The 25,891-nt window shown below is 35.1% G+C and overlaps 12 protein-coding genes across 12 annotated transcripts; 9 read left to right on the top strand and 3 right to left on the bottom strand.

Annotated features, from left to right (window-relative positions):
• Positions 1-867: 867 nt before the first annotated feature.
• Positions 868-1,738, top strand: PHYBLDRAFT_174391 (hypothetical protein; the record flags this gene model as incomplete). The annotated part of the gene is made up of 4 exons (XM_018437241.1): positions 868-1,035; positions 1,193-1,203; positions 1,390-1,402; positions 1,550-1,738. The coding sequence occupies 4 exons, from the start codon at positions 868-870 to the stop codon at positions 1,736-1,738; spliced, it is 381 nt and encodes a 126-aa protein (XP_018285391.1).
• Positions 1,739-3,067: 1,329 nt separating this feature from the next.
• On the top strand, positions 3,068-5,440 carry PHYBLDRAFT_128221 (hypothetical protein). The gene is made up of 4 exons (XM_018429210.1): positions 3,068-3,261; positions 3,343-4,578; positions 4,637-5,069; positions 5,133-5,440. Exons 1-4 carry the CDS (start codon positions 3,104-3,106, stop codon positions 5,370-5,372), a joined length of 2,067 nt encoding a protein of 688 aa, XP_018285392.1. The 5' UTR covers positions 3,068-3,103; the 3' UTR covers positions 5,373-5,440.
• A 1,831-nt stretch (positions 5,441-7,271) lies between these two features.
• PHYBLDRAFT_13563 (hypothetical protein) lies at positions 7,272-8,104 on the top strand (the record flags this gene model as incomplete). The annotated part of the gene is made up of 2 exons (XM_018429734.1): positions 7,272-7,412; positions 7,514-8,104. Coding segments are annotated over 2 exons (732 nt in total), but the record flags the coding sequence as incomplete, so codon positions are not given.
• Positions 8,105-8,773: 669 nt separating this feature from the next.
• Positions 8,774-9,129, top strand: PHYBLDRAFT_9491 (hypothetical protein; the record flags this gene model as incomplete). The annotated part of the gene is made up of 2 exons (XM_018443871.1): positions 8,774-8,876; positions 8,984-9,129. Coding segments are annotated over 2 exons (249 nt in total), but the record flags the coding sequence as incomplete, so codon positions are not given.
• A 268-nt stretch (positions 9,130-9,397) lies between these two features.
• Positions 9,398-10,404, bottom strand: PHYBLDRAFT_156570 (hypothetical protein; the record flags this gene model as incomplete). Its single annotated transcript, XM_018433497.1, has 4 exons — positions 9,398-9,609; positions 9,702-9,876; positions 9,954-10,220; positions 10,372-10,404. 4 exons carry the CDS (start codon positions 10,402-10,404, stop codon positions 9,398-9,400), a joined length of 687 nt encoding a protein of 228 aa, XP_018285395.1.
• Positions 10,405-12,454: 2,050 nt separating this feature from the next.
• On the bottom strand, positions 12,455-13,312 carry PHYBLDRAFT_63644 (hypothetical protein; the record flags this gene model as incomplete). The annotated part of the gene is made up of 3 exons (XM_018441152.1): positions 12,455-12,652; positions 13,064-13,140; positions 13,192-13,312. 3 exons carry the CDS (start codon positions 13,310-13,312, stop codon positions 12,455-12,457), a joined length of 396 nt encoding a protein of 131 aa, XP_018285396.1.
• Positions 13,313-14,112: 800 nt separating this feature from the next.
• On the top strand, positions 14,113-14,644 carry PHYBLDRAFT_160457 (hypothetical protein). Its single transcript, XM_018434182.1, has 2 exons — positions 14,113-14,308; positions 14,370-14,644. The coding sequence occupies exons 1-2, from the start codon at positions 14,170-14,172 to the stop codon at positions 14,516-14,518; spliced, it is 288 nt and encodes a 95-aa protein (XP_018285397.1). The 5' UTR covers positions 14,113-14,169; the 3' UTR covers positions 14,519-14,644.
• An 11-nt stretch (positions 14,645-14,655) lies between these two features.
• PHYBLDRAFT_189089 (hypothetical protein) lies at positions 14,656-15,670 on the bottom strand. Its single transcript, XM_018439607.1, has 2 exons — positions 15,390-15,670; positions 14,656-15,328 (listed from the first exon to the last, which is right to left on the bottom strand). The coding sequence occupies exons 1-2, from the start codon at positions 15,645-15,647 to the stop codon at positions 14,678-14,680; spliced, it is 909 nt and encodes a 302-aa protein (XP_018285398.1). The 5' UTR covers positions 15,648-15,670; the 3' UTR covers positions 14,656-14,677.
• Positions 15,671-17,253: 1,583 nt separating this feature from the next.
• Positions 17,254-19,060, top strand: PHYBLDRAFT_183628 (hypothetical protein; the record flags this gene model as incomplete). Its single annotated transcript, XM_018438802.1, has 1 exon — positions 17,254-19,060. One exon carries the CDS (start codon positions 17,254-17,256, stop codon positions 18,793-18,795), a length of 1,542 nt encoding a protein of 513 aa, XP_018285399.1. The 3' UTR covers positions 18,796-19,060.
• A 1,063-nt stretch (positions 19,061-20,123) lies between these two features.
• PHYBLDRAFT_174398 (hypothetical protein) lies at positions 20,124-21,265 on the top strand (the record flags this gene model as incomplete). The annotated part of the gene is made up of 3 exons (XM_018437242.1): positions 20,124-20,335; positions 20,855-20,927; positions 20,984-21,265. 3 exons carry the CDS (start codon positions 20,124-20,126, stop codon positions 21,263-21,265), a joined length of 567 nt encoding a protein of 188 aa, XP_018285400.1.
• A 344-nt stretch (positions 21,266-21,609) lies between these two features.
• PHYBLDRAFT_63640 (hypothetical protein) lies at positions 21,610-22,639 on the top strand (the record flags this gene model as incomplete). Its single annotated transcript, XM_018441151.1, has 4 exons — positions 21,610-21,886; positions 22,028-22,158; positions 22,247-22,479; positions 22,591-22,639. The coding sequence occupies 4 exons, from the start codon at positions 21,610-21,612 to the stop codon at positions 22,637-22,639; spliced, it is 690 nt and encodes a 229-aa protein (XP_018285401.1).
• A 969-nt stretch (positions 22,640-23,608) lies between these two features.
• On the top strand, positions 23,609-25,223 carry PHYBLDRAFT_77446 (hypothetical protein; the record flags this gene model as incomplete). Its single annotated transcript, XM_018443257.1, has 3 exons — positions 23,609-24,410; positions 24,523-24,717; positions 24,827-25,223. 3 exons carry the CDS (start codon positions 23,609-23,611, stop codon positions 25,027-25,029), a joined length of 1,200 nt encoding a protein of 399 aa, XP_018285402.1. The 3' UTR covers positions 25,030-25,223.
• Between the last annotated feature and the right edge of the window lie 668 nt (positions 25,224-25,891).

Consider the following 25,891-nt stretch of genomic DNA (forward strand, 5'->3'; position numbering starts at 1 on the left):
AACGAATGTTTGTGGGCATTGGAATTTCCCGAAGGCAGTGTAAACTAAATCTCATATATCGCCACTTTGTCACAAAAACTCTTATTATGAATTAGATATCTGACAGAGCAACATCAGAAAAAATCCAGGCTCAAAAATGGTGATTCCGGCTATCATACTGGCATCTATGTAAAATAGTAAAAAAAAATAGCCATAATATTAATGTTTTGAGTACTGGTCTGCTAAAAGTCCAGATCTCAATTCTATGGAGCATGTTTAATAAGCTCTTGAAGTTTTACGAAAAGGTTTATGGGCATTTATACAAAACGCAAATGATTTAAAGCCTGTAATCCAACGAGAATGGAATAAAACAGACCTCAAACTTGCTTCATACCTGGTGACGAGTATGTTATCAAGATGCAGGCAGTAATTGATATCAAATCTGGTCATACTTACTAGAGAGCTTGTTAATGGAGTCGATTAAGCTTGTACTTTGACTTAGGCTTATCGGAGTATATTTTTTATACTGATTACAGCTTCCTTTTTTGATAGGCCTAAATTTTCTACTTCGACTTAATCCAGTCAAGTAGCGAGAACCTTATCCTACAAATTCATCATGATATATACAATAACTAATTTTCAATAATTCTTTGCATAAAATTTATTATGAGAGTTTTAGCTAACATATATAAAAATATCAAGATGAACTATTAATTAATTCTCTCTAAAAGTCATTATGTTTGTCATGTAATGAAATAGTAGCATAAAATTCCAAAGTCTTGGATATAAAACTCATAATAAATCGACTTTTTTTCTATTTCATACAACAACTTTTTTACAAACCGCAATATTTATCTTTGTTATACCTTTATTAATATCTAACCAGCCATGTTACCAAAGAAATCAAGCAACACTACAAGAAGAAACAGAAAGAGCTTGGTTATTCACCAGTACACACCGCCACCTACAAGACCAAAAGATCAAGAAAGTGAAAAATCTGTCTCTACAGCCAGTTCATCTGGTTCTATAGGTATCTGGACATACTACAAAGAACTGGTACTTCTTCAAGGGAATCACACTTAGTTAAAGAGCCTATAGTGTACTTATTAAAGGTAAAATAAAGTTCAAAAAGACATAAAATCGATGTTTAATATGCTTTATTTATTATTGATGTTATTAAAATATATATAAAGCAACTCTTTAATAAAATTAGTCTCTTTACTTGTAAGCATCATGCATAAATACACTTAAAAAGAGCACGAGAAAGCTCAATAACAACAGAAAACCTATACACTTCTTTATAAATCTTCTGACATTAATTTGTCAAATTAATGTATATCTTAAGTATGAACTTCTAACGATATCCAAATAATTTATGAAAAAAGTGAACAAAAATTGCCACAATAATAGAGAAGGGGACAACGTAAGGAACTTTCATGGCTGCTAAAAATGGGAAAAAATTAAAACCAGCATCGGAATGCACGTCTCCGGTTAAAATAAGGGACGCTTTTGAGGACGTTATAGAAATTATATTTATACTTCTTTCCTCTTCATTTATCTAATTTAACAGAAAAACGCCATGTTTACTATCGCTCTTGTTATATATGGCTATTATTTGGGTCCTAAAAGCACTCGATATACCACTCCTAAGAAGAGAGATACCTATGAGTGCCTTCATCTGACAGCTCTTTTTGATAATACATACAAGGAAGAGTTCCAGTTTACTCTTTCTGAGGTTGCTATTTTATTAAGCCACTGATTGATTCATTAGAAAAAAATTATCACAGATAGACTTTTAACTTTATATAAGCTAGATTATGTCGACTAATATTATTCTGTTGGAATGGTAAAGTATAGAGCTTGAAAAGATCAGTTTTTTATTTTAGAGCCTTGATTTTTTAATGGATCAAGACTCCATTGATAGATGATTAGTTTATAGCGTGTATATTCTACTAGCTTCAATGGTTTAGTGGTTACTTGAGAAAAATATATATTATCCTATTTATCGGATCACTTTCAGGCTCCAGAGACATTGTTTTTGCATATACTATATTCATCTAAAATGGCTTTCTGATTTAAAAGCAAAACAATCATATTTGAACATCAGCCGTCGGATACTAAAGTAAGCTTAGCACATACTAAACTTAGTAAGCGCGTGTCGAACATTTCAAAGTTACGAGTTTTGGCAGAAAGTTGCGAGTATCCAAATTTACTCGTAATTTATTCTCTACAGTGAGAGTATAACATTCACGTGACCGAACTTTAGATACCCTCTAATTTATAGATTTGTTTTTGGTATTTCTGTTTCTATTTTCTTTTCTATTCTAATGAAGTCATGAGCATGCAGGCCTTTCATGCCCATCGCATCCTAGTACACCAACAAGCTCGCCGAGAAATTATGCATTCTTCTCGTCGTATACCATTTACAAACACTTTGACCAAAGCTCGCTTTACCCACTTACATGATCGACCATCGACTTACACTACTCGACATTTATCATATGCTGCACCTCTCGTTGCAAATGCCCCATTACTTCCGATTAAGCTCTTCTCCATTCCGCGAGCGACTATTTCAGCCTTGCGTTTCCCTGTAGTTGCAGTAGGTACAACAGCTGCGGGCGTGACAATCGCCAATAACACAATCCAAGGTAAGTTTTTTTTCCAGATTAGGATAATAGTTTGTTAATGTAAAATAGATTGGACTCGTCAGGGCACTAAATGGATACAAGACGGGACGCTTGAGGTGCAACCGATACTCGATAAAATACAAGAAGGGGTACATCATGTGTCGTTTAGCATGTCACACATTCAACTCAGTCTACCAACAGCTATCAAAGATCTTTGGAATTCATCAAGTACAGGAGGATTCGACAGTAATTCTAAGAATCATCGTAGCAATGAAGAAAATAAACGGACAGAAGGGAAAGAACCTGGTCAAGGAGGAGGAGGAGGAGGAGTAGAGACTGCAGCTGCAGCTGCTGTTTTGGGTGCTTATATTTCTAATGATGGAGAAGATAGAGAAGATGAAGGCGAAGAAGAAGAAGAGGAAGAAGAGGAAGATATACCTAAACAGCGCAAGAACTCTAAGCGACAGACCAAAGCAGCTCCTCATGACGAACAATTGATGATGCTAACTAAAAAACTTATCGAAATTCGAACAATTCTTATGTCAATTGATCACAATGAAACATTGAAGCTTCCGAGTATTGTGGTTATTGGGTCACAAAGTTCAGGCAAAAGTTCAGTTCTGGAAGCAATTGTAGGCCATGAGTTTTTACCAAAGTATGTCTATTATGCACAATCATAGGACTCTGTTTGCTTAAATGAATATCTTTTTGTTTTTTTTTTAAAAAAAATTACCAGGGGTACGAACATGGTGACTCGACGTCCGATAGAATTGACCTTAATTCATACTCCAAATCAAGAGGAAGAATACGGCGAATTTCCTCAGCTTGGACTGGGAAAGATGCACGACTTTAAAAAAATACAAAAAACGTTGGTTGACATGAACATGGCTGTACCTGACTCGGAGTGCGTATCGGACAAGCCGATTGAGCTCCGGGTATATTCTCCCAATGTGCCCGATTTGACTCTTATTGATCTTCCTGGGTATATACAAATTTCTAATGCCAATCAGCCGGAATCACTTAAGAGCAATATTGAGGCTTTATGCGAAAAATATATCCGTACCCCCAACATAATTCTTGCCGTATGTGCAGCAAATGTTGATCTTGCAAATTCACCGGCTCTTCGCGCTAGTCGCAAGGCGGATCCACTTGGACTACGCACTATTGGAGTCATTACGAAGATGGACCTTGTCTCTCCCGAACAAGGTGTTTCAATTTTACGCAACGCTGACTATCCTCTTCGGTTAGGCTATATTGGCGTTGTCTGTAAAGCACCTGAACGTGTTCAGGGCAATATGACCAAGGCACTCATTCGTAACGAGACTTCGTTTTTCAGAGAACATTTGATGTACAATCAGCGTGATATTCAGGTTGGAACTTCTACACTACGCTTTAAACTGATGAGTGTACTTGAACAAAGCATGGGAAAGTCGCTCTACAGCATTGTCGATGCAGTCCAGCGTGAACTTGAGGAAGCACGTTACCAGTTTAAGGTTCAGTACAATGACAGGCGCGTTACAGCTGAATCATATGTTGCCGAAACAATGGATTCTCTTAAACATAACTTCAAAGATTTTGCCAATAACTTTGGAAAGCCTCAAGTACGCCACGAAGTCCGTACAATGCTTGAGGAACGTGTGTTGGATATTTGTGCGGAACAGTATTGGGAAGATCCCAAGATTGCAGATCTAGCAAAGAGCTCACCTGATGATCTCTATTGGCTGTACAAGATTGACCTTGCAGCTGCCGCTTTGACCAAGAGTGGTATTGGGCGTTCTACAACTCAACTAGTAGTCGATGTACTTTTAAGTAACATGGAAAGACTGGCAAAGGCTGAACCTTTTAGCTTTCATCCCGAGACACGCAAACAGATTATGAACTTTACAAGCGAAATCTTGAGAACCAAGTTCCTTACTACAAGCGATCAAGTGGAAAATACAATTAAACCTTACAAATATGAGGCATGTATATGGTTCAAGTATACTAAATTATATATAACTAATTTATGGATATTATTAGGTGGAGGTCAGCGAGACAGAATGGGCCGAGGGAGTGAAAAGATCGATTGGATTGCTTGAAAAAGAATTAAAGATGTGCGATGAAATGTCTTTAGCTATTAAGAACTCAGTTGGTAAAAAGAAACTTAAAAGTGCTATCAATTATTTGCTCGACAACGAGAGAGAGGATACTCGCCGTCAATCTGAAATTCGTCGTATGGAGGAAGATGGTATGGCATCGCATGAAGAACTGTTTGCCCCTGGAGACGACGAAGATACCGTCAAATCATTTTACAACCCAAGATTGATCGAGAAAGCTAAAGAAGCATTGTTCTTGAGAGATCGAGCAATGATTTTGAAATACCGTATTGCAGCACTGAAGAGCCGCCAGTGCAAATCCCCCGACAATAAACAACAGTGCCCGGAAGCATTTTTGAATGTGATTGCAGAAAAGTTAACTTATACGGTAAGTTGGATATACTTTTTTGGGCATGCTATGAAATTTTGATAGTAACTTTTGTTGTATTAGGCTGTAATGTTTATTCAGGTTGAACTCTTGAATGAATTTTTCTTCCAATTTCCTCGTGAGGTAGACAACCGATTGGTATATGAAATGAATCGTAAGCAGATTCAGCAATTTGCCCGTGAGAACCCTCCGATCCAGAAGCATCTGCAATTGCAAGAGCGAAAGATAAAATTAGAGGAAGTTATGGATAAACTTAACTATCTTGTAAAGCGGCAGGCTGACCGACAGAACCGAAACCAGTGAAAAAAAAAACATTTATTATTCTTTATATATAATAGCTATCTTATTAAAACATAAAGCAAGAGAGGTAAACAAATAGTCAGCTATTTACATTTAAGATACAGTACAACATATAAGCTTGGTGAAATTATTGTAGTTGTAATTCCCGTAGTCTCGGTATGGGATGGAAATGGTTGAAAATGAAACTAACGTCACTGAGGGATTTAATTAATTTGTGTATGCGTGACACTTATAATTTTCTTGGGGTGAGCACGACGACGGATACAAGGTAACCAACCCTAGGACTGTTACACCTAATAAGACTACAGTCGACCATTTAACTCAATTCATACATCTTATTGTACGCCACAAACCCGTGTGTATGTGTGTGTGCTTGTGTTTTACATATATAAAAAAACCTGGTGATTTTTTTGGTAACAACTACTGAATAATGATACATCAACACGGATAATCGTATCCTTAACCCAAATAAGGCGTAATTTTCCAGTTTCTAAAGTAAAGCTAACAGTGTAGCATTATTTTCTAAATATATTTGCTGGGCCTTCGTTGGATCTTTTGTTATTAAACAATATTTTAGAGAAATAACCGAAGACCATCAACAGGACTACTTTTTGACTATGGGCATTTATTTTATGTTAATTCTAAAGATAATAAGTATATAACAATAGGGCCTTCAAACACATTATATATTAGTAGTAGGAGTAGTAGTTGTGATGGAATACTGGCCGAAATCGACCGAATAAGACATGTACTTTAAATTAAACACCTTAGGCCTACGGCGTTTTATATCAATTCTGAAATATTTGGTCACCCAAATAGACACAGCAAAACTTTGATAAATCGAAAGGAAGTTTCTAATGGTCCTAGTCAGTTTTTTGATAGTAAACATTTGAATGATTATACTTTTATATGTCTTAATCTTTAACTAAGTTTTATATGTGTATTTGTATAATAACTACTTTAACTGATAAGTGTATTCTCGATTGACGTCACCAGTAAAATAAAACGATCTTTGGCATATCATACATAAGCAACCCTTTATTCCAGTCACAATTGAGAGTATTGTCTCATTTGGGTTCTAGCCTAATAAGACTATGAGGATGATCATTGTTCGGTGGCATGTGGATAAGATTTTTTTTGGAATGTAAATCTTTAGGCGTTTTATTCAGTATATTCGCCCAAATCCATCGTAGACAATCTTTCTGTCATATGCTACAATATACAACTGTCCTGACTGTAAAGCAGCCTCCATTGCATTTCTAACAAAGTAATACCAGTATGTAAGGTGTGACTAGAGGGTTCGGGATCGGCATGATGAGATCAGATGAGAGTTACTTTTTCAAAGTCAATGTTGCATTTTGCGTTGCAGCCTTAAAAGGACATATATTTCCCGGAGGGGACAAAAACCGGCCAATCAGCTTAGTAACTTTGCCATCGACTTGCAGTCACCATTTTCAAGTGTAAGACAAAGTATTTGTTGTGGTTGAAGGTCCACTTCCTTCTTGTTCGTTTTCAACCATGGGCTTTTTTCAGTCAATATTCCAGCCTCACCGGGAAGACAAGGGTTGCAAACCAGCATCCATAGATAGCCGCCCGAAAGAAAGCTCAGTAACATCCAGCCCTGTTTCAAGTCGTCCACAATCACCAAACTCTGTCCATAGTTCTTCCATTCCAAAGTCTCAGCATCCTCATAATACCCCCCGCTTCCAAATTAACAGTGATGGAAGTCATTCTCATCATCTCTCATTCCACCCTTCTCGAATCTCGTTGAATGGCCTCACAAACTTCCTAGGAAGAAACCCTAGCAAACCCTTTCATCTACCGCTTCTGGGCGATAAAAAAATGTCCCCTGACGAAGTACGAGAAGAACGAGCTGCCGTCGATGCTACTTTAAATCGTATTGCTTCTAGCTCCTGCTTGGCTCAAAAGTGGGGTACATGTCATGAAGTGATTGGTAAAGGAGCATTTGGTATTGTTCGAGTAGCACACAAGACAGATCCTAGCTCTCCTGGCGGAAAGAATGAACAGCTTTATGCTGTCAAGGTTGGTATCGTTACTTTATTTATTTTTTTATTTTTTTTAAAAAAAAAAAAGCACATCAAAATATACATTTTGACTCAAATTTGTGGAAATTATTTTTGTAGGAGTTTCGAAAGAGAAGCTCAGAAACTACCAAAGATTACGTTAAGCGACTGACATCCGAGTTTTGCATTTCCTCGTCACTCCATCAACGAAATGTGATTGAGACACTTGATCTGGTACCACTTAGTGAAACATCACTAGTTTATTGTCAAGTAATGGAGTACTGTGGTGGAGGAGATCTTTTCAACTTGATATATGATACTTCTCATGGGTTGGAGACAGCAGAGACATACTGCTTCTTTAAGCAGCTGGTGCGGGGTATCCAATATATTCACAGTATGGGTATCGCACATCGTGACATTAAGCCAGAAAATCTCATTCTTACATCCACTGGATGCCTCAAGATAACGGATTTCGGAAATGCGGAATGTTTCCGCGCAACCACTCTAAAGAACGACGAGCAAGGAGAACACGAATGTACTGTATATTATTACAGTAAAGGACTTTGTGGTTCAGAGCCGTACATAGCACCTGAAGAATTCGAGAAAAAGGAATATGATCCCAGATGTGTGGATGTCTGGAGTGCAGCTGTTACTTTTATGGCCATGAAGACGAGTAATCACATGTGGAATATGGCAAAAAAAGATGATGAAAACTTTGAGCGATACCTCAAATTTAGACGTCTTTTAGATGAGGAACGTGAGCGCGCGCGTCAGGAACAAACAATGGCACCACCTATCCAACGTCTCAATTCTACACCCGCAGAGCAGGCCCAGTTGCGAGAAGAAAAGCTGAGAAAGGTGCGAGAATCGATACGAAAACAGGCCAAGGAAGGAGGTCTAGATGTATTTGAAGGCTTGGAGATTGGTGCCAAGAGACTCATGTATCGCATGCTCGATCCAAATCCTAACAAACGCATTACCATTGACGAGGTGGCGAAGAGCGATTGGTTCTCAGGAATTACATGCTGTCAGCAACCATAGATTAAGAAAAAGAAGAGGAGAGAAGAGAAGAAGAAAACGGATGAATAGATTAGCATTATCATCATGTAATTATAGTATACATTTTCTACAGGCAGGCTTGTACACTTCATTAAATCCGCCATTTTACCCCCATGGATTGCATTGAACTGTACTATAGCCAATCAAAATGATTCCCAAAGTCCGCACATTGATCAAGATCTTCTCAGCTAACCCTTCTTGTTCTTCTGAACAATCCCTCAGTAGAGAAAGTATGTGATCAATGAACTTTCTGATAGATAAATGGATAGATGGATAGATTGGTAGATGGATGAGAACTGATCTTGACACTCCGTTATCAAGATGCAAATCTTTGTCAAAACACTGACAGGCAAGACTATCACCTTGGAGGTGGAGTCATCGGATTCGATTGACAATGTTAAGCAAAAAATTCAAGATAAAGAAGGTAATGTGCCCATCTCAGAATTTCCCATTTGTGGATGCACATTAGAGGAGCTGGAGAGAAAAAGAAACTTCTTTTTGCACGGCAGGCTTAAAAGGACAGGCGTCTAGGCATTCCTCCGGATCAGCAACGTTTAATTTTCGCCGGTAAGCAGCTTGAGGACGGACGTACACTCTCAGACTACAACATCCAAAAGGAGTCTACACTCCACTTGGTCCTCCGTCTTCGTGGTGGTATTATTGAGCCTTCCCTTAAGGCTCTTGCTTCCAAGTACAACTGTGAGAAGATGATTTGCCGCAAGTGTTACGCTCGCCTTCCCCCCCGTGCTACCAATTGTCGCAAGAGAAAGTGTGGCCATACTAACCAGCTCCGTCCCAAGAAGAAGCTTAAGTAAACTTGATTTTTCTTGAAGGCTTTTTGAAACAGCAAATCCTGCGCACCCAAGAAATTACATATAAACGTGTAGAAACACTAATAAAAACATATACATCAAACAAATTGTAAATCTAAACGATAATTGGCTATTAAGAATGTGTGTCCGTGGGCAGGTTTAACAAAGGAGTAAGAGATGAAGAAGGGACCGATCTAAGCCATTGCATTCGGGGACCATAAGGAGAGTGGGCATGGACCCGGAAGCCAAAAATCTTTGCAGTGTATACATTTGGAATCTCCGGGATAAATATATCAGGAAAAGCTTGGACAAATAAGTGAGGGAAAGAAGATCCAAAGTGGGCACCTAAAAAGAAGGAGAGAGAGAGACCGGGCCAAATGGTTGCGTATGATTATTATACATGCAATTGTTTGTTGATTAATCATATCGTTTGTTACCATCCACATTATTAAACTTTGAGCTTGTGGGTGTGTATATGTCTTTGCAATTTGGGCAATACAGTCGTACATTGCCTAGCTTTGGGAGATCATGCTGCCCACACGGCAATACTTTATATTTCTCGCAATAGACACGAGGACAGTACCCAAATTCACCTGCTTCATACTTCTTCAGCTGATCACTCAAAGGTTAAGACACATGGAAACACATTCTATATACTTATATACTTATATATATATATATTCACTTACCATTTGAAGAAGCCCTGGCCTTGTAGTAATGTATCTTTGATGAATCATTCCATACAGCATCTCTGCATGTGGTTCGAGGATACTCAAGTCTGGGATGCGTGTGTATGTATCATCTTCTGGCTCAAGATCCATGATCATCTCAAATGCTTCCTGGTACAACGGTACATGAGCAGACAGTCCAGTGAGATTAAAACTGTCTTCGATAAAATCATCAGAAACTTCTGCGTAATATTCATGCCCTGGCATAGAGCAGAACCAACTAATCCACTATATAAATTCACAGCAAAAATTAGTTCAAGTAAAATAATGATAATATACGCAGAATAAAGTCTGTGCATTTTTTTCAAAAAGATTATAATCACCTTTTGGAGTGACTATAACCAACAGTAATAATAATAATATTGAAGCAAATTCTTACCGATAATGCATCATTGCTATTAGAGCTAGTCATTGAAATCTGATCTGAATCTAATGACAATTAACAGATATTTGTCTTGGCTTATTAGAAGAAGAAAAGACCTCATTTTGATACCAATATTATTGTGCTTGAACTTACTTTGTGATCGGTTGGTAATTCTATCCATATTGATGTTGAGTGAAAAGATGGACATTAGAAATGGCACAGTAACTTTGATACACTTCTTGTCGACGTCACAAGATATCTAGAGTCTGCATGTCTATTCGTTGCATGCTTCATTTACATTAATAATTACGTACCTGTAATATATTAATCTTTGGAAATTCTTTCCTAAATCTAAGTATACCTCTCTCTATATATTCTCTCGCTCTCTTTCTTTCTCTGAAATAGCGATATTGACTAGTTGGTTTGTGTATATGATATTTTGGGGTTTCTGTTGAACATCACTTGCCGATCCGACTGTTATAAACCAAGAAAGTCAACTTGAACTTTGGCTTATAGCTGATTTTCCGTTTACTGTCAACATCGGAGCCCGCTTTTTCTACCTTGTAGCTTGAACCTTCTGTATTAGATAGTGTCGTTAAATGTTCTAATCTCACTAGAAAAATGGAGACATTTATAAGCTGCTATATTTGGCAGCTGGAATCTCAAACAGGCCTATAATTTCTTTTTTCAGAACAATATTTTTCAAATTTTGGGAACGTTGTTCAACTTTTATTGTCTTTATTTCTTTTTTGGGAGCAATAAGTTAGAACTTTTAACGACACGACCTAATAAGGCGTATTTTTTGGATAAAACTTTTTAAAACTTTTTTATATTTAAACTAAAAGTTAGGCATACATTATGTAAAGAAATAGTGCCATGATGTTTACTATAATCCTTAATAGCCTAATAATACTCTTCTGTGCTGTTTATTTTAAAATAAAATCTAATCATAGTGGTTAATAACTCTTAAAGATGCGCCTTGTATAGTGTGTTTTACTGTATTTATATATCAACAAAGAATTCTTCTTTGATATAGAACTTCATGACCAACTTAAGACGAATGAAAAAATTGTTTTTTTTTAAAAAAAAACAAAATGAGATAAGTATAGACACATGTTCAAAGACTTACACTGTATATTGAGTTAGTTAGTGCAGCGATAGCTACATAGTATTGCTTGGAAGTTTTTTTAGTGGTTCTACTGCTACTGGCTTAAATTTCCTTTCTTTTGAGGGTAGTGAATGAGCATATACTCAATCTGTAGAATATTAATAGCCGTATTCTGCTTCTGTGCAAGCCAAAAACAATATGTCTAAATTTTAGAGTAACAGTCAAATCACGGTTCCAAAGGTTGTGTAGAAAAGACTGAGTAGTGTCCTCATTAGATCCGGTAATGTACTTTAAACATTATTGGTTCTTGCATCTGAGTAAAGAATGTTGTAGCTTAACAGTTTATTCCTATATATACATACAGCGTAAACACCACATACAACGCATATAAAGAGAAAAAGAAAGGGATTAAATATATTTAAGGTTTTAGAATTGACTTCATTATTATTATATATAGTACAAATAAATCGATTAATCAATATATATGGTGTGGACAAACTAAAAGTTCAAAAAAAGTTCAAAATACATATTAGATAAAATTGTCCATATAATCCCGTCTCTGTCATTAAGTGAGAACCTTTTATTGCGAGTTTTTCCAGAACTCTCATTATATGGCACATCTTCTCCATAAAAAATGCTTCTCTTCTCAATCCTAGTGGCCATGGAAGAAGACTAACTAATTAGAGTCGATTAAAAATTTTGCTCTTTTTTTGAACTTTTAGTCTGTCCATACCAATAGATGAAGCCATCAAAGCCTTATACTCTTCATTTTGTTATTTAATTTATTATTGACAATCAGATCTCCCGAAAAGTGCATTTTATTATTTAGCGGGAAATTTAGGTATTGATCTGGACAAGGGCAAGGACAGAAGATAGATAAATTCCTTTGTTAAAGATACTGTTGATTTGATTTTTCTACGGTCAAGCTCTACTGGTGCTTATACATATATTTCTGCCTGTAATGTGTGAGAAGTAATTATATGATTGTTTTTATGAGAATTCTTCCCAAATAAATAAATATAACGATGGAATTGGCCTAAGAGCAATATGACCGGAACTGGTTATGATTGGTCCAAAGAGTAAAACTAATTGAATGTTCCTTACAATTTCTATATTCCACCAAGTCAACCAAGAGTAAAACTTCTTTAACACCTTTATTTTAGCTTGTATAATTTTTACTTGACAGCACTATTAAAAATGTATTTAATATAAACAGTTAAATATTATGATATGAAAGATTATTTGATAGAGAGTATCATTTTGATCCAAAAGGAAAATGAAATACAGAAAATTAGCTATATATGCAAATCGGTCAAGTAAAGTTTTTCTATAAATGTAAGTAGCATGGTAAGGCACTACAAGATCCAACATATAAAGGCTATTTGACAGCTTTTGCTCAAATATTGATCAAATCATCTTTTTTTTTCACTCTAAGAAACATTTATTAATGAAAAATCGGATATTTGCACCAAAAAGTCCATTTTTGATACCCACTTTTCCTCAGGACAACATTTGAAAAAAAATTGAATTTTTTGTTTTTTGTTTTATTAAGCAAAGTTGTGTAGAAAGCAAAGCTCTATTGGTCGGTGCTTATTTTACCAGTAACAGACAAGTATTCGTGAAGATATCGATATATTTGAAAATGCCAATATCGCTATTTCCACCACTTAAGCAAGCTATTTAAATGTCCGACAGTAAAAGCATGTGTCCCAAAAAATTGGTCTCACTGTGTAATGGCAGACTTTGTAATACAGTGTATTCTGGTTTTTTAATCCAAAAGGCCATCTTAGAGGAAGATTGTACATTGGACTGCTTACAGGTTGCAAAATTGGATAAAGAGACAAACATGGTCTACAAGATTACTTGTATTTTTAATCTGAACTTTAACAAGTCTTTTCCACCAGAAAGTAATGACTTTTGTCAACACAGAAAAGGTAGAAAGTAGTACATAGCAATATATGTATGTATATTTTATAGCAAATTTATAGCTTAAACTCTTACTAAATATCATATAAATCAATACTTCTTCTATTATTTTGATCAATAAAAACCATAAAATTCCAATATAAAACATCATGCATTTGTTAGACGAATTATAAGAAGAATAAAGATATCTAAAAAAGGTAAAGATCTACTATATTTAAATTATTTGATTGGAGTAGATGGAAAAATAGTCTGAAATCCCGTAAATACTATTCGTTATAAATCATTTTGATTAGCTAAAAGGTGACATGCTATTGGCTGAAGAATATACGAGCTCGTATATGAGATACGCGCTCGTATATTTTCTACGAGTTCGGATATAAATCCTCCCATTTTCTATAGGGTAGGTCTATTTGATTCCAAAATTTTCCATATTTTTTTTTTTGGTGCGTCAGAAAAACGCTTTAGTTTATATTCTATTTATATTCTATATTTTATATTTGAAGCTATTTTTCTTTTTAATTTAATTTTTTGTACTTTCTATTTTTCATGCATCATTAGCAGTCCCATGACGTTTATATGATATAATTTGATGAGATTTCACTGACATTCTTGTCTGTCAGGCACGGGCACAAACATATAGATATTATTATTATTATTTTTTGGAATATATAAAAAGCTCCCAATTTTTTGATTTGGCTTTTTTTTTTACCTGCATAGATATCAAATTATCTTTAAATTACTTTGAAACCAAAAGAAATAACACAAAAATCACTTCAATTATGTCCGGATCAACCAACGAAAACTCTGCCAAGATCATCCTCAAGGCCAATGACCAAGAATTCTTTGTAATCGCCTCCCCTCACATGGCCGCAAAGTGGAGAAATGATAAGACGATTCCTTTGATTGACGTTGTCCAGAGTAAGTGTTTAAATTGAACATAATCGTGTTTAGAAAACATCAATTAATTGAATCATTATAGACTTTGATGTATTTACGACCCCAAGTGGAAGCATTACTGGTGAATTCATCCGTCCCTCCAAGGGTACTCTGGAAAGCGCTTTTGGAACCGATAGCGTAGATACCATTGTCAAGAAGATTGTATCTGAAGGCACAGAGCAACCCATGTAGTATAAATCAAAGTAATAATACGTACATATATGACACAAAATAGTTAATACAGTTTTGATAACTGCTTTTGTATCCTGTAAATTTGTAAAGAAAATAAACATACAAGCTTTCTATATTATATTATATTCAAAATGGTTGATTTAAAGCAATTATTTAATTTTATTCATTTTTATGATTATGATCTTCAAAGCGTTGTTTGGCTATTTGTGATAATATTTGATAACGCGCACGCTTAAGCTCTGCTTCTAAAGAGGGTGTATCAAATTCCTTGGCTAGTCTATCAATTATTTCCAGATCTATCACACCCTCAAAATTCTGATGTAATGATTCCAACTTGAGTTTAGAAGACGGGCCATCAGCCGATTTTGACAGCTCCAAAGGGAAAACAACGTCATGAGATGATGCCAGTTTTACCCCACTCAAAATCTCGTCAATTTGAGGATTGCTCGAATATCTGAGGCAATTGTGGTATGAAAGAAATTCTAGGTGTTGTGCTCCCTTGTAGGCTACAGATAAAAGGCAAAAGAAAGAAAGAAAGGTATAATAAATGACAAACATCCTAAGCACAATAAACACAGAAACAGAAACAGAAACAAGCAAACCTTTGTAATGACTGTAGAGACGAAATAAATTGTAGAAAAGAGGTATATTTGGTACCAGAGGCACAACAACAAAAGTACAAGACAACGGAACCCAATACGCTGAATAATACATATACTTCTTGTGATACGGTTCCTTTTCCTTCAGTAGTGCATCCAGATTGTCTTGGATTTGAGAGTCAGTCAGGCTGGAGGGATGAAGTACCTTTGCCTGTAAAGAAGGTGTCAGGAACAATATCAAAACCTCAATTCTCTCCAAAAAGTTTACTAACCACCCTCAAAGGTTGTTCAAGATGTTCTTTAACAGGCACGCTTTTAAGGAACCATTCCTGATAGTCAAGCTGGTTCATAAGTCCGGTACCTTGGTCATAAAGCTTTCTCTTCCACGAGTCTGGCTTGGCTTCTCCTAACCCTTCCCACTTTTTACTTGACCAATCGACGGCCTTTGTGAGTCGTGATGTTGACGGCAGAGTCGAATGACAGTAGTAGGCCCAACGATTTCGGAGGATTGGAATGGCAAAGATTCTCATTGTAGTAACAAAAAATAATATTTAAAAAAATAAAATAAAAACAGAAAAGGTTGCGTTGCTAAGCGATCGTCAAGACTTCCAAAAATAGTACAAGCATTATCTAATGACATCATTAGAGAACACAGATAGTCACAGCCTTTCCAAGCTTAGAGTCAAAGCTCATCCTTACTCCTTTGTTCATAGTTAACCAAGTAAAGCATGGTTCAAATACCAAATTATCTAGTATTAACCAAAGCCAAACAAATCCCCGCTTTAGAAATAAAATAAAATAAAAACAGCCCAAGGCCACTAAATATTTCAATATATATATTTAGAGAACAATATAAATAAATTGCAAAAGTCAGTAGACAAAGTTCGTGTCTGGATTATATTGGTATCAAACTACATTTGAAAATTACAGTCTAATAACTGGTAATTATTGGTAATGTGAATGTGAAGAATATGCGATTTGTAAATGGTATACTAGTAAATGGTATAAAAGTCGATTTTAGAGTAGACCATTAATAGTAGTATATCGTACATATCACTTTGTTCGCTGTAGATAGTCACCGAAAATGGGTTCTTTATATTAGGTAGTATTCATTTTAACATCCACAGCAGAATTTTTTGTTTTATTTTATTTGTTAATAAAATTGAAACATATTTATTCACACACACTCATATATATATATATATATTATTTTATGTCTATAATGTTCCTGTCACAAATTTGTTCCAATTACCCGGTTTCGGAATCTAATGTGCATGGAAATAGGATTCACAAAAGTATATAGAGACCGATTGCTTAACATTAACATTTGCTCTTTTGATAGCTACATATTATTTCTATATTATCAATTAAAATATAAGCACCAAGCGAGATACGTATATTGTGGGTGTATCCCATAGCCAGACAAACCTAAATATTAGATTTTCATTTGGCCAGTGTGCCTTGAAACATATCATTTAACACATACTGACTTGAGGACCGTGCCCATGTTAATTAATCCCAAGGGAATAATTATTTGTACCATAGTTGAGAACCTGACCAAACCTTGCTTACTATCTACACTGGTCTTTTTAAGAATTCGAGTTCTCGACCCTTTTTTCTTTCTTTCTTTCTTTCTTTCTTTCTTTCTTTCTTTCTTTCGCTTTCTCTCTTTATTTTATATTATATATATATTGAATATGAACACAAGTGTAACCCCTTGTGTGTTCCTTAATTAAGGTCATTGGAACTATACGCGGTACATTGTTGCCTAACAAAAAGAAAGAAAAAAAGTTGTCTGATATTATTGTTAAAATAAAATACAATACACACATTTTTGTTACCATTGAATTTGATGACTATGAAAACAAATCTCCAAGAACCTCTGTTAAATAAAGAACTTTTTTGAGTTATGCCGTGTAACCTTTGTTTTGGCTTAGTTATACTCGTCTAGTTTGACTTCCTTTTTTAAGATCAAACAGAAGCACAAAGTATCTGGTTGGCTTCATATATATATACGTGTGTTTTTATTTTAAATATATGGAAGTAAAGCACTGAAATTCAGTCTACGTCACATCAATTAACTTACAAAAAAAAAAGAAAAAGGATATCCTCACACCATCATCTCTTTCACTAGAAATGGCCTCTAATAATTCAACAATTGTGAATGAAACCAAGTCAATTGACACAGTGCCTATTGTGAATAATATCGATTCAACCCTTCATTCAGCCGAGATTTCGTCTCTTAAAACCGATCTGAATCCCAAGATGGCCCCAATACCAAACTCTGACCCACCCACTGGTCTAGATGGAGAAAGAGACAGTAAAAAGCAATGCACAGATGTTGCAAGCAACACCCCTGAAAGTGTAGGTGTTCCTGAAGTGAATAAAAATACTGTTGTGGACGACCACCTAGCCCTATTGGCACAAATCGAACAACTCAAGCAAGAATTGGCCGCCGCGTTGGAAAGAGAGAAAGCTGAGACTGTCAAGAGGGAAAAAATCCAGGAAGAGCACGAAACAGACCAAGCTATCCAAATCAAAAATATGACAAACATAATCGAGAATAACAATACACTCTCCAATGATATCAAAAACGAAAAGACTAAGGTCCATGCACAAAAAGAAACAATCGAAGGTCTGGAGTCTACTGTCAAATCACAAAAGCAAAAGATTGATGATCTGGAGTCTATTGTCGCGAATCATGAAAGGGATATCCATGAACTCAAAAAGCAGATCGATTACTCAGACCACAGACAGAAAGAACTTGAGAATAACATGCAAGAGTTTGAGTATGAATATAAGAAGCTTGATTCTAAGAATGCAGATCTCAAGCATGTACTGGATACCTGCAAAGCAGATCTTGAAGCAAAGCGTGCAAGCTACAAGAGCATGGAGGCTAATTTTTACTCTTATCTGCGCTCTATTCGAGCTACTGATGATGACCACTCGACAATCCAGACAGAAGTAAAGCAAATATGCAGTAAACTCAATAACCTTACCATGAGTTTGCGCGGTCATGCAGATATTGTGGGCGGGACATCATTTGTCCTCAAGCATTGGCCCGAGAGAGAAGCCGAAATCCGCGAATTGCTGATGACAGACGAAACAACAAAGGAAAAAAAGGACACCCTTGACCTGGGCTTTATTGCATTGTTTTTTGAAAAGTACATTGTTGATGTATTTACCAGTCGTATATTCAACCAGCCAGTGCATATTGGCGTTTCTATCAACGAAACATACAAGCAACTAGATGAGTGGATGGTCGAGAGAAATGAGGACTGGGCTGGACGATTGAGACAGCAGATGTGTGCTTTGGTGAACAAGCACCCTGGAAAAGAACAGGCTAACATTGAGGGTGCCAAAAATGATGTTGTTACAGAAATCATGGTGCAGATGAAGTTAGTTTACCCTAATGCAGATATGGACAACACCCAAAAGAAGATTGCAATGCTTGTTGGTAGAGCTACAAAAGTCAGCATGGCAATGAACAGTCAGGAAGTACGGGTTCGGGTAGGCAAGTTTGATGACGGAAAGACTGAATACGATGAGGACAAGATGCTTGCCGTAAACAAAGGAAAAGCAGGGGGCACTGTCTTTCTCACCATAATCCCTCCATTTGTTGCGCTTGATGGTTGTAAAGACAATGTGCTTGTAGCAGGAAAGGTTCTGTGCCTATAACTTAGGATTCTTTTTAATTATACAAAGAGAGGGAGCATCTTTAGAGTAATTATTGTATTTAGAGCATCTGTAGCAGTTTCTTTATATATATATAAACTTGTAATTATTCTGCCTGCTATTCATTCTACTATCAATTATTATTTTCTCTATTGGTAAAATATAGCCTTATATATATATATTAAAATGAATTATGATTTTTAAAAGCAATTTTGGGTTTACTTTACATGTAAAATAAACGCTAAAATGATGGAAATGCTCTTACATTATCTACAGTGTTCTATTGACTTAAGCCTGTAATGGTTGATGGCCGAAAAGACTGACATATACCGAGTTAACTATTTTCAAGCAATACAGTTTACCATATAATGCACCTTATTAATTGTAATCAATGAATGAAAACACAATCGGTCCCGTTTCCACTTGCTTTTTCTTCCTTTTTTTGAAAGTCATTTTTATTTTTGTGCTCATCATTAATGTATTTGAAATCGAAAAGAGTCATAGACAGATATATAACTTAATAGTTCAGAGGGTCAATAACTAATATGAGGTAAAAGTAATAGGAATTTTATTGTGTTCTCACAATCAATCCACACCGTAAATCTTACAGTACAGTACAACAAAATACAATCGAAATACAATCAAAATATGTAATGATGAAAGTTCCACTTTTTCATATGAGTTACAATCATATGCTTAAATTACATCATGTTAATTTTATTTAATCATGCTATAAATATATCTGTACCAAGAGTTCAAATATATATATATATATTTCTTGTATTGTGAGAATTCCAACCTTCCAATAAGTATGGCAATTTTTTGTATTTAAATTAATTAGTGAATATCAATTTATAATTCAGTTGGTATGGACAGACTAAGAGGCTTAAATAACAATAGAGAACTTGTTAACAGAGTCGATTAAGCTTATACTTCGACTTAGGCTTATCGGAGTATATATTTTCTTATACCGACTACAACTTCCATTTTTGATAAGCCTAAGTTCTCTACTTCGACTTAATTTAGTCGAATAGCGAGAACCTTATCCTACAAATTCATGAAGACATATACAATAATTAATTTTCAATACTCCTTGCATAAAATCAATTATAAGACTCTTAGCTAAAATATACTAAAATATCAGGGTGAAATATCAATTAATTCTCTCTAAAAGTCATTATGTTTGTCATGTAATAAAATAATAACATAACATTCCAAGTCTTGGGTATAAAACTCATAATAAATCAACTTTTTTCTATTTCATACATCAACTTTTTTTTACAAATCACAATCTTTATTACTGTCATACATTTATAAATATCTAACCAGCTATGGTACCAAATAAATCAAACAAAACTACAAGAAGAAACAGAAAGAACTTGGTCATTCACCAGTACATACCGTCACCTCCAAGTACAAAAGATCAAGAAGGTGAGAAATTTGTCCCTACGGTCAGCTCGTCGGGTTCTCTAGATAGCTTAACATACTACAAAAAAACTAGTACTACTTCAAGAGGATCATACTTAGTTAAAAAGGTTATAGTGTAATTTTTAAAGGTAAAATAAAGTTCAAAAAGACATAAAATCGATGTTTAATCTACTTTATATATTATTGATGGTATTGAAATACGCATAAGACAGCTCTAATAAAATTAGCCTCTTTACTGTAGATATAATTCATAAATACACTCAAAAAGAGCACGGAAAAACTCAATAACAACAGAGAACACTTATACTTCTTTATAAATATTCTGACATTAATCTGACAAATTAATGTATATTCTCACTATAAATTTCTAATAATATCCAAATAATTTATGAAAAAAGTGGACAAATAATTGCCACAATCATACCCTAGTCCTAAGTCTATGAAATAATTCCAGCGGCGAAAATAAACGACTGCTAATTTTGGCAAGAAGAAGTTCGACTCTATTAACAAGCTATATCTAATAATAATAAAAAGATCAAAAATATAAGCCGTATTATTGGCTTGAAATTTTAAAATAAAAAATCTAATCTAATGTTCATTTGAACTAATTTTGAACTTTTTGTTTTGTCTTAAGTCTGTCCATACCAATTAATTGTGCAATTTTATTATTGTACCTTTTGGACATCAATGGATTTAATACGCCAAAGGTACATGCACTTTTTCTTTGAAGTTTTGTTCTTTATATTCAATATTGACTGTGTAGGTTTGCAGCTCCTGTAAGACCAAGTACCTAAGATATTTCCTAAATGCCAACGACAGACCTATCCTTTCAATATTAGTTTGCAACAGCTATAATGTTTTCTGGAATAGAGATATCATGGCTGGAAAAAACATGTACTATATTGTGCAGGAAATTTGGAGTGGAAATTATAGGCTAGAAATATTCATTCCTCAACCAAGATCAAGAACAACAGCAACAAGAACAACAGCAACACAAAGCGTCACAATGAACGTGGTTGTTCCTCACTCTAGTGGGCGAACTTAAAGATGCTTACAGGTAAAGAACACTTTAGTTATTTTATTCTTTTGTGTCTCAATTCTCTTTTTTGTTTGTTCAAAAAAGGTAGGCAAATTATTTAAAAATTAATTTTCATTCGTCCAAAAAAGAATTAACATTGCCTTAATCTCAAGTAGAAACACTGTATTAACAAAATACAAACCCAGGGGAGGTTGCAATCCAGGCATGTGGAAAATCTTGGCAGTAACAAATTGAGGGAATTCGTAGAACGCTTATTGCTGTAGCTAACTGTGGATATGGTTTGTTCCCTTTCTTGATACGCTTATAAAGTAGTTGTTATTTCTATTCGGGATCTTATTTGCCTAGAAATAATGGGATTGAACAAAGAATCTTTAGCAAAGTATGCAGTTAAGCATGCATTGGAGCCATTCAATGTTCTAAATGAGGCTCATGCGACCAAAGAAATTCCGAAACCTGTTCAGCAAGAGCAGCAATCACGTAAATGGTGGACAAGCAGGGTACCAAAACCAGAAAGTATATTGTCTACAAAAGAACAAAATATCCTGAAAAAAGTCAAGTCAAGAGCATATTTCCTTGACCGAGGCATAAGCTGCTGTTGTATTCAAATTGGATTTGACGGTCTTGTTGGTAAAATAAAATAAAGTTTCTTTGAATGAATTACAAATTTTATGATATCCTAACACAGCTTATACTCTTTTTTTCTTTTTTACATACCTATTGTTTTTATTATTATTTTGGTGGGAAAATGTGCATGTGTGTGATGAATAGGCTTTGTTCCGGTCATTGGGGACTTCATAGGACTTGTACTCGCATTTCAATTGGTCGAAATGTGTATGAGGGCTGGACTACCAAAGAGTATCTTGTCCCAAATGATGTTCAATATCGGGATTGACTTTGCTGTAAGCAATATTTATAACGTTTATATTGAAGGTGTTTAAAAGCATTTCTCTCTGACGAACTTTTTTCTTTTTCTATCTCTTTATGTAGATTGGGCTAGTACCAATTGTAGGAGATATTTTGGATATATTTTACAAGTGTAATACCCGTAATGCCATACTTCTGGAGCGGTATCTGCTTCAAAGACGACAAGAAGAATTAGCATCTGGCCCAAGCTCGTCTAGTAAAACACCTTTGCTTAACTCATCAGAATCTGCACCAATAATAATGGAAACCATTCACACTCCTGGATCCTTTCAGCCACATCATAATAATCATCATTAGTATAGAAATTGTTTACAATGAATCAGTAAAAGGATCAAACTGTTTAGACTGATAATATTGTGATTTTGTTTTTCTTGAATATATATATATATATATATATGTTGCTATAGTTTTACTGGTATTGTTATTGATATTATGCTAGTGAACATCCTGGCTTAAGCCCAGTATGCATGTGAATAACAGCCATCCTGTTTGTTCATTGGGAATACCAGAATGGTGCTAACTATGTATATTCACTTTTTTTTAAAAAAGAAAAAAAACTATGAGAAAAGAAAACTAAGATCGCACATACACACTAATATGGTACATGGAACACTGTAAATACATGGATAGATAAAGAGGGTTTTGTACAAGAAATCCTTGTTGTTCAATACCTTGGAATTATTATATCTCTTGTTACTAGATCAACAAAGTGCGTATACCGAAAAGCTTCAATAATCTTCAATATAAAACTATCAAGTACATATATATATATATTGTGTATTTCAGCGATTTTTGTTCTATCCTAACCTATCAACGAACTCCCTTGGATCTTATTGTTCCTATTTTAGGTCAGATAAATAATGTATTAATTGTTTGATACAAAGTGCTCATGTCAATACGCTTTTGTACTTTTTCCCTTTAATATGCGCTGACTACCTCGTGAAGCCTCACTATAAATAGATGCTTACATACCATGAGTAGGAATTGTAGCTTGATCTTATCGGCTCAGAGACTAAATGGCATATCTACTAGTATCCTAGCTTGGGTATAGTATTCTTATTCTTATAATCATGCTTACAGAATACGGTTTGTGATAATGGCAGAATTAAGCTGTAATAACGAGACTATATTGACTGATGAAATCGTTCTCTTTATTTATTCTCTTTAAAATAAACCTGCTTCAAATCCAAGCAACAGTGTTTTGAAAGATCAGCTATTTTGCTGCTGCAGGCTGCAAATCAGTTTGTCCCACACACAAACCCCTCTGTGCTTCACATGCAATAAAAAAAACAAAATAAAATAAAATAGAATAGAAAAAAAGAAGCTCAGATGATTAGGTAGCATCTTATTTGATATTCGTTCCATTGAGGAAGCACTGCTTTCTTTCATATTCTTTTCATTCTTTTTCCCCAAAAACTATTTACAATGTCTTTTCTTTGGTCTTCAGGGCATATTATTCTTGACTCCACAAAACAAATATGTCAACTGGCTTCCTCCTTAGCCGACAGAGAGACGGCGGCACTGAATTCTACCCAAGAAGTTACCAAAAACATACTACCTTCACTATCTGACGACTACGAGCCTGAACTTACCTACAAAGACGAACTAGCAGCACTAATGATTTTCGTCAGTGACGATTCACCCTGCAATAATATCAATAATTTTGTTGATACGGTACCTCAACAACAGATGATTTCTTACAGCCATCTCCCAGCCTTAAAACCACCACCAAAATCCAAAAATTCACGAATACGTCTCACACACCATATAAAAGATGTTCTGGAACAGATTGTCATGGACTCTACTGTTTCACATACTTCATCGCACGATATTTTAACATCAAGCCACACAAACCAAATAATCTATCAAGCAGCCTCTCAATCTCAGCCTTGTCGGCAATCGAATCCCTCGTCAAATCTTCCGGAAACACACAAACCACACTCAGATCCAATACACATCAGCAATAAACATATCGTCCCAAAACACAGAGAGCCTAGCATAAGCACATATCGATTCTTTATGACAAACTTACTTGGCTTTAATAATATATCAGAAACCGTACCTACAAAACCAATAGTCGAGCTTATTCCAGGTCTCCGATCGGGATGTTCTGGGAGAGCTTTGTCGTTAGCCAAGCTTGCATTGGAAGTCGAACGCCTAGGAAACCACAAGTCTGCAATTGATATGATTATATCTAGTGTGACATCTATGATGGAAGCATTACCAGGTATTATTATTATTAGTATTATTATTATTATCATGATTTTAAAGAAAGAATAGCAATGATGATAGTAGTGACGCCCATTCTTAATCAATTCACTTTCACGTAAAAAAAATAGTTGATAAAAGTCCAGAAAATACAAAGAGAATGATGAATCGCAGAATTAAGACTATAGAAGAGCAGCACCGATTAGATATATCCTCTAAACCGCGTAAGCTCCAACAGCCACAGCAACAGAATATAGGTTCTCTTATAGGCGAAATTGCTAGAGTAGTGAGTGTGATGAGCGGGTACCCTCAAGCTAGTACATCTGGTATGTATACCTACCCCAGTAACTTAAACTTTGTGCAGATACATATATACACAGTTGTGCAAAGAAAAGAAAAACTAACCCGTACTTTATCATTATCTTTCGAAAGTAGACCCTGTAGCGTTCACCAATCGGCTAGTAGACAACTTCTCAAGTCTGGACTCAAATCAGAGTATAGGCACTCGTGTAATCTCAACTGTGTATCAAGGCATAGCACATGCGCTTAATTATGATTCTCCATATCCGACAAACCAAACATTCCTTTCATGGTTTGCCACTCATTTTAATACCCTCGCTGAAGAGACAATCCCTTGAGATCTCTATATATATATATATACATATATACATTTCTATGTTAATAATTATCTACAACATGACACTATATTTATATGATTCTTTTTTCTGTTTCTATCACTCCTTCCTATACTGTATTGCTGCGGGCAGCCTTAATTATATAGAAATATTGTATGTACATTCAATTATATTAAAACTAATACATGATTTCATTTTTTTTCTCATTTTTATACATGTACTTATATGACAGCTAGATAATTATCCTAAGAACTTATCTGGGGGCAAGTAAACCTCTGTACTTCTTTAAGACACAGGATATTATGCAAAAGTTTATAGTATAAGATGTAATTATAGGTGTGAAAAAAGAAGATCGATTTTTTTTATTGTTATCTTATTCTGTTCATTTACAGTCAATTTATTGTGTCCCAAATATCTGGACCAATTTCGAAATATTACAGTGAATTTATGAGCTTGGACTTTGAGTAGCTTACTATACACAAAATAAGAAGAATAATAAAAGGATATATATATATATATATACTTCTCTTTATTCATTCAAGAAATTACAGCGTGTTAGGTACGTGGTAAGCACATATGAAAAAGTATATAATCCAAATATTTTATGTGGTGTAAAAGATACTAATGTCCCTTCCGTAGCCAATATTACCAAAAGAAAGAAAAAGAAGGAGAGATTCGATCAGTGCACTTACCTCAAAATTACAAAATATATCTTGGAAGAGATCGTTCGCACATGTTAATCTAATTATTATTTTTTACCTTATAAATATATATATGTATGTATAAAAGAGGGGCTGTCATCTTCATGATGTTCTTTCCAGTTACTCGGTACTGTGTGTTTTCAGATTACGAAAGAGTATTTGTA

This window comes from Phycomyces blakesleeanus (genome assembly GCF_001638985.1).
Source record: "Phycomyces blakesleeanus NRRL 1555(-) unplaced genomic scaffold PHYBLscaffold_30, whole genome shotgun sequence".
In the NCBI taxonomy this organism is placed as follows: domain Eukaryota; kingdom Fungi; phylum Mucoromycota; class Mucoromycetes; order Mucorales; family Phycomycetaceae; genus Phycomyces; species Phycomyces blakesleeanus.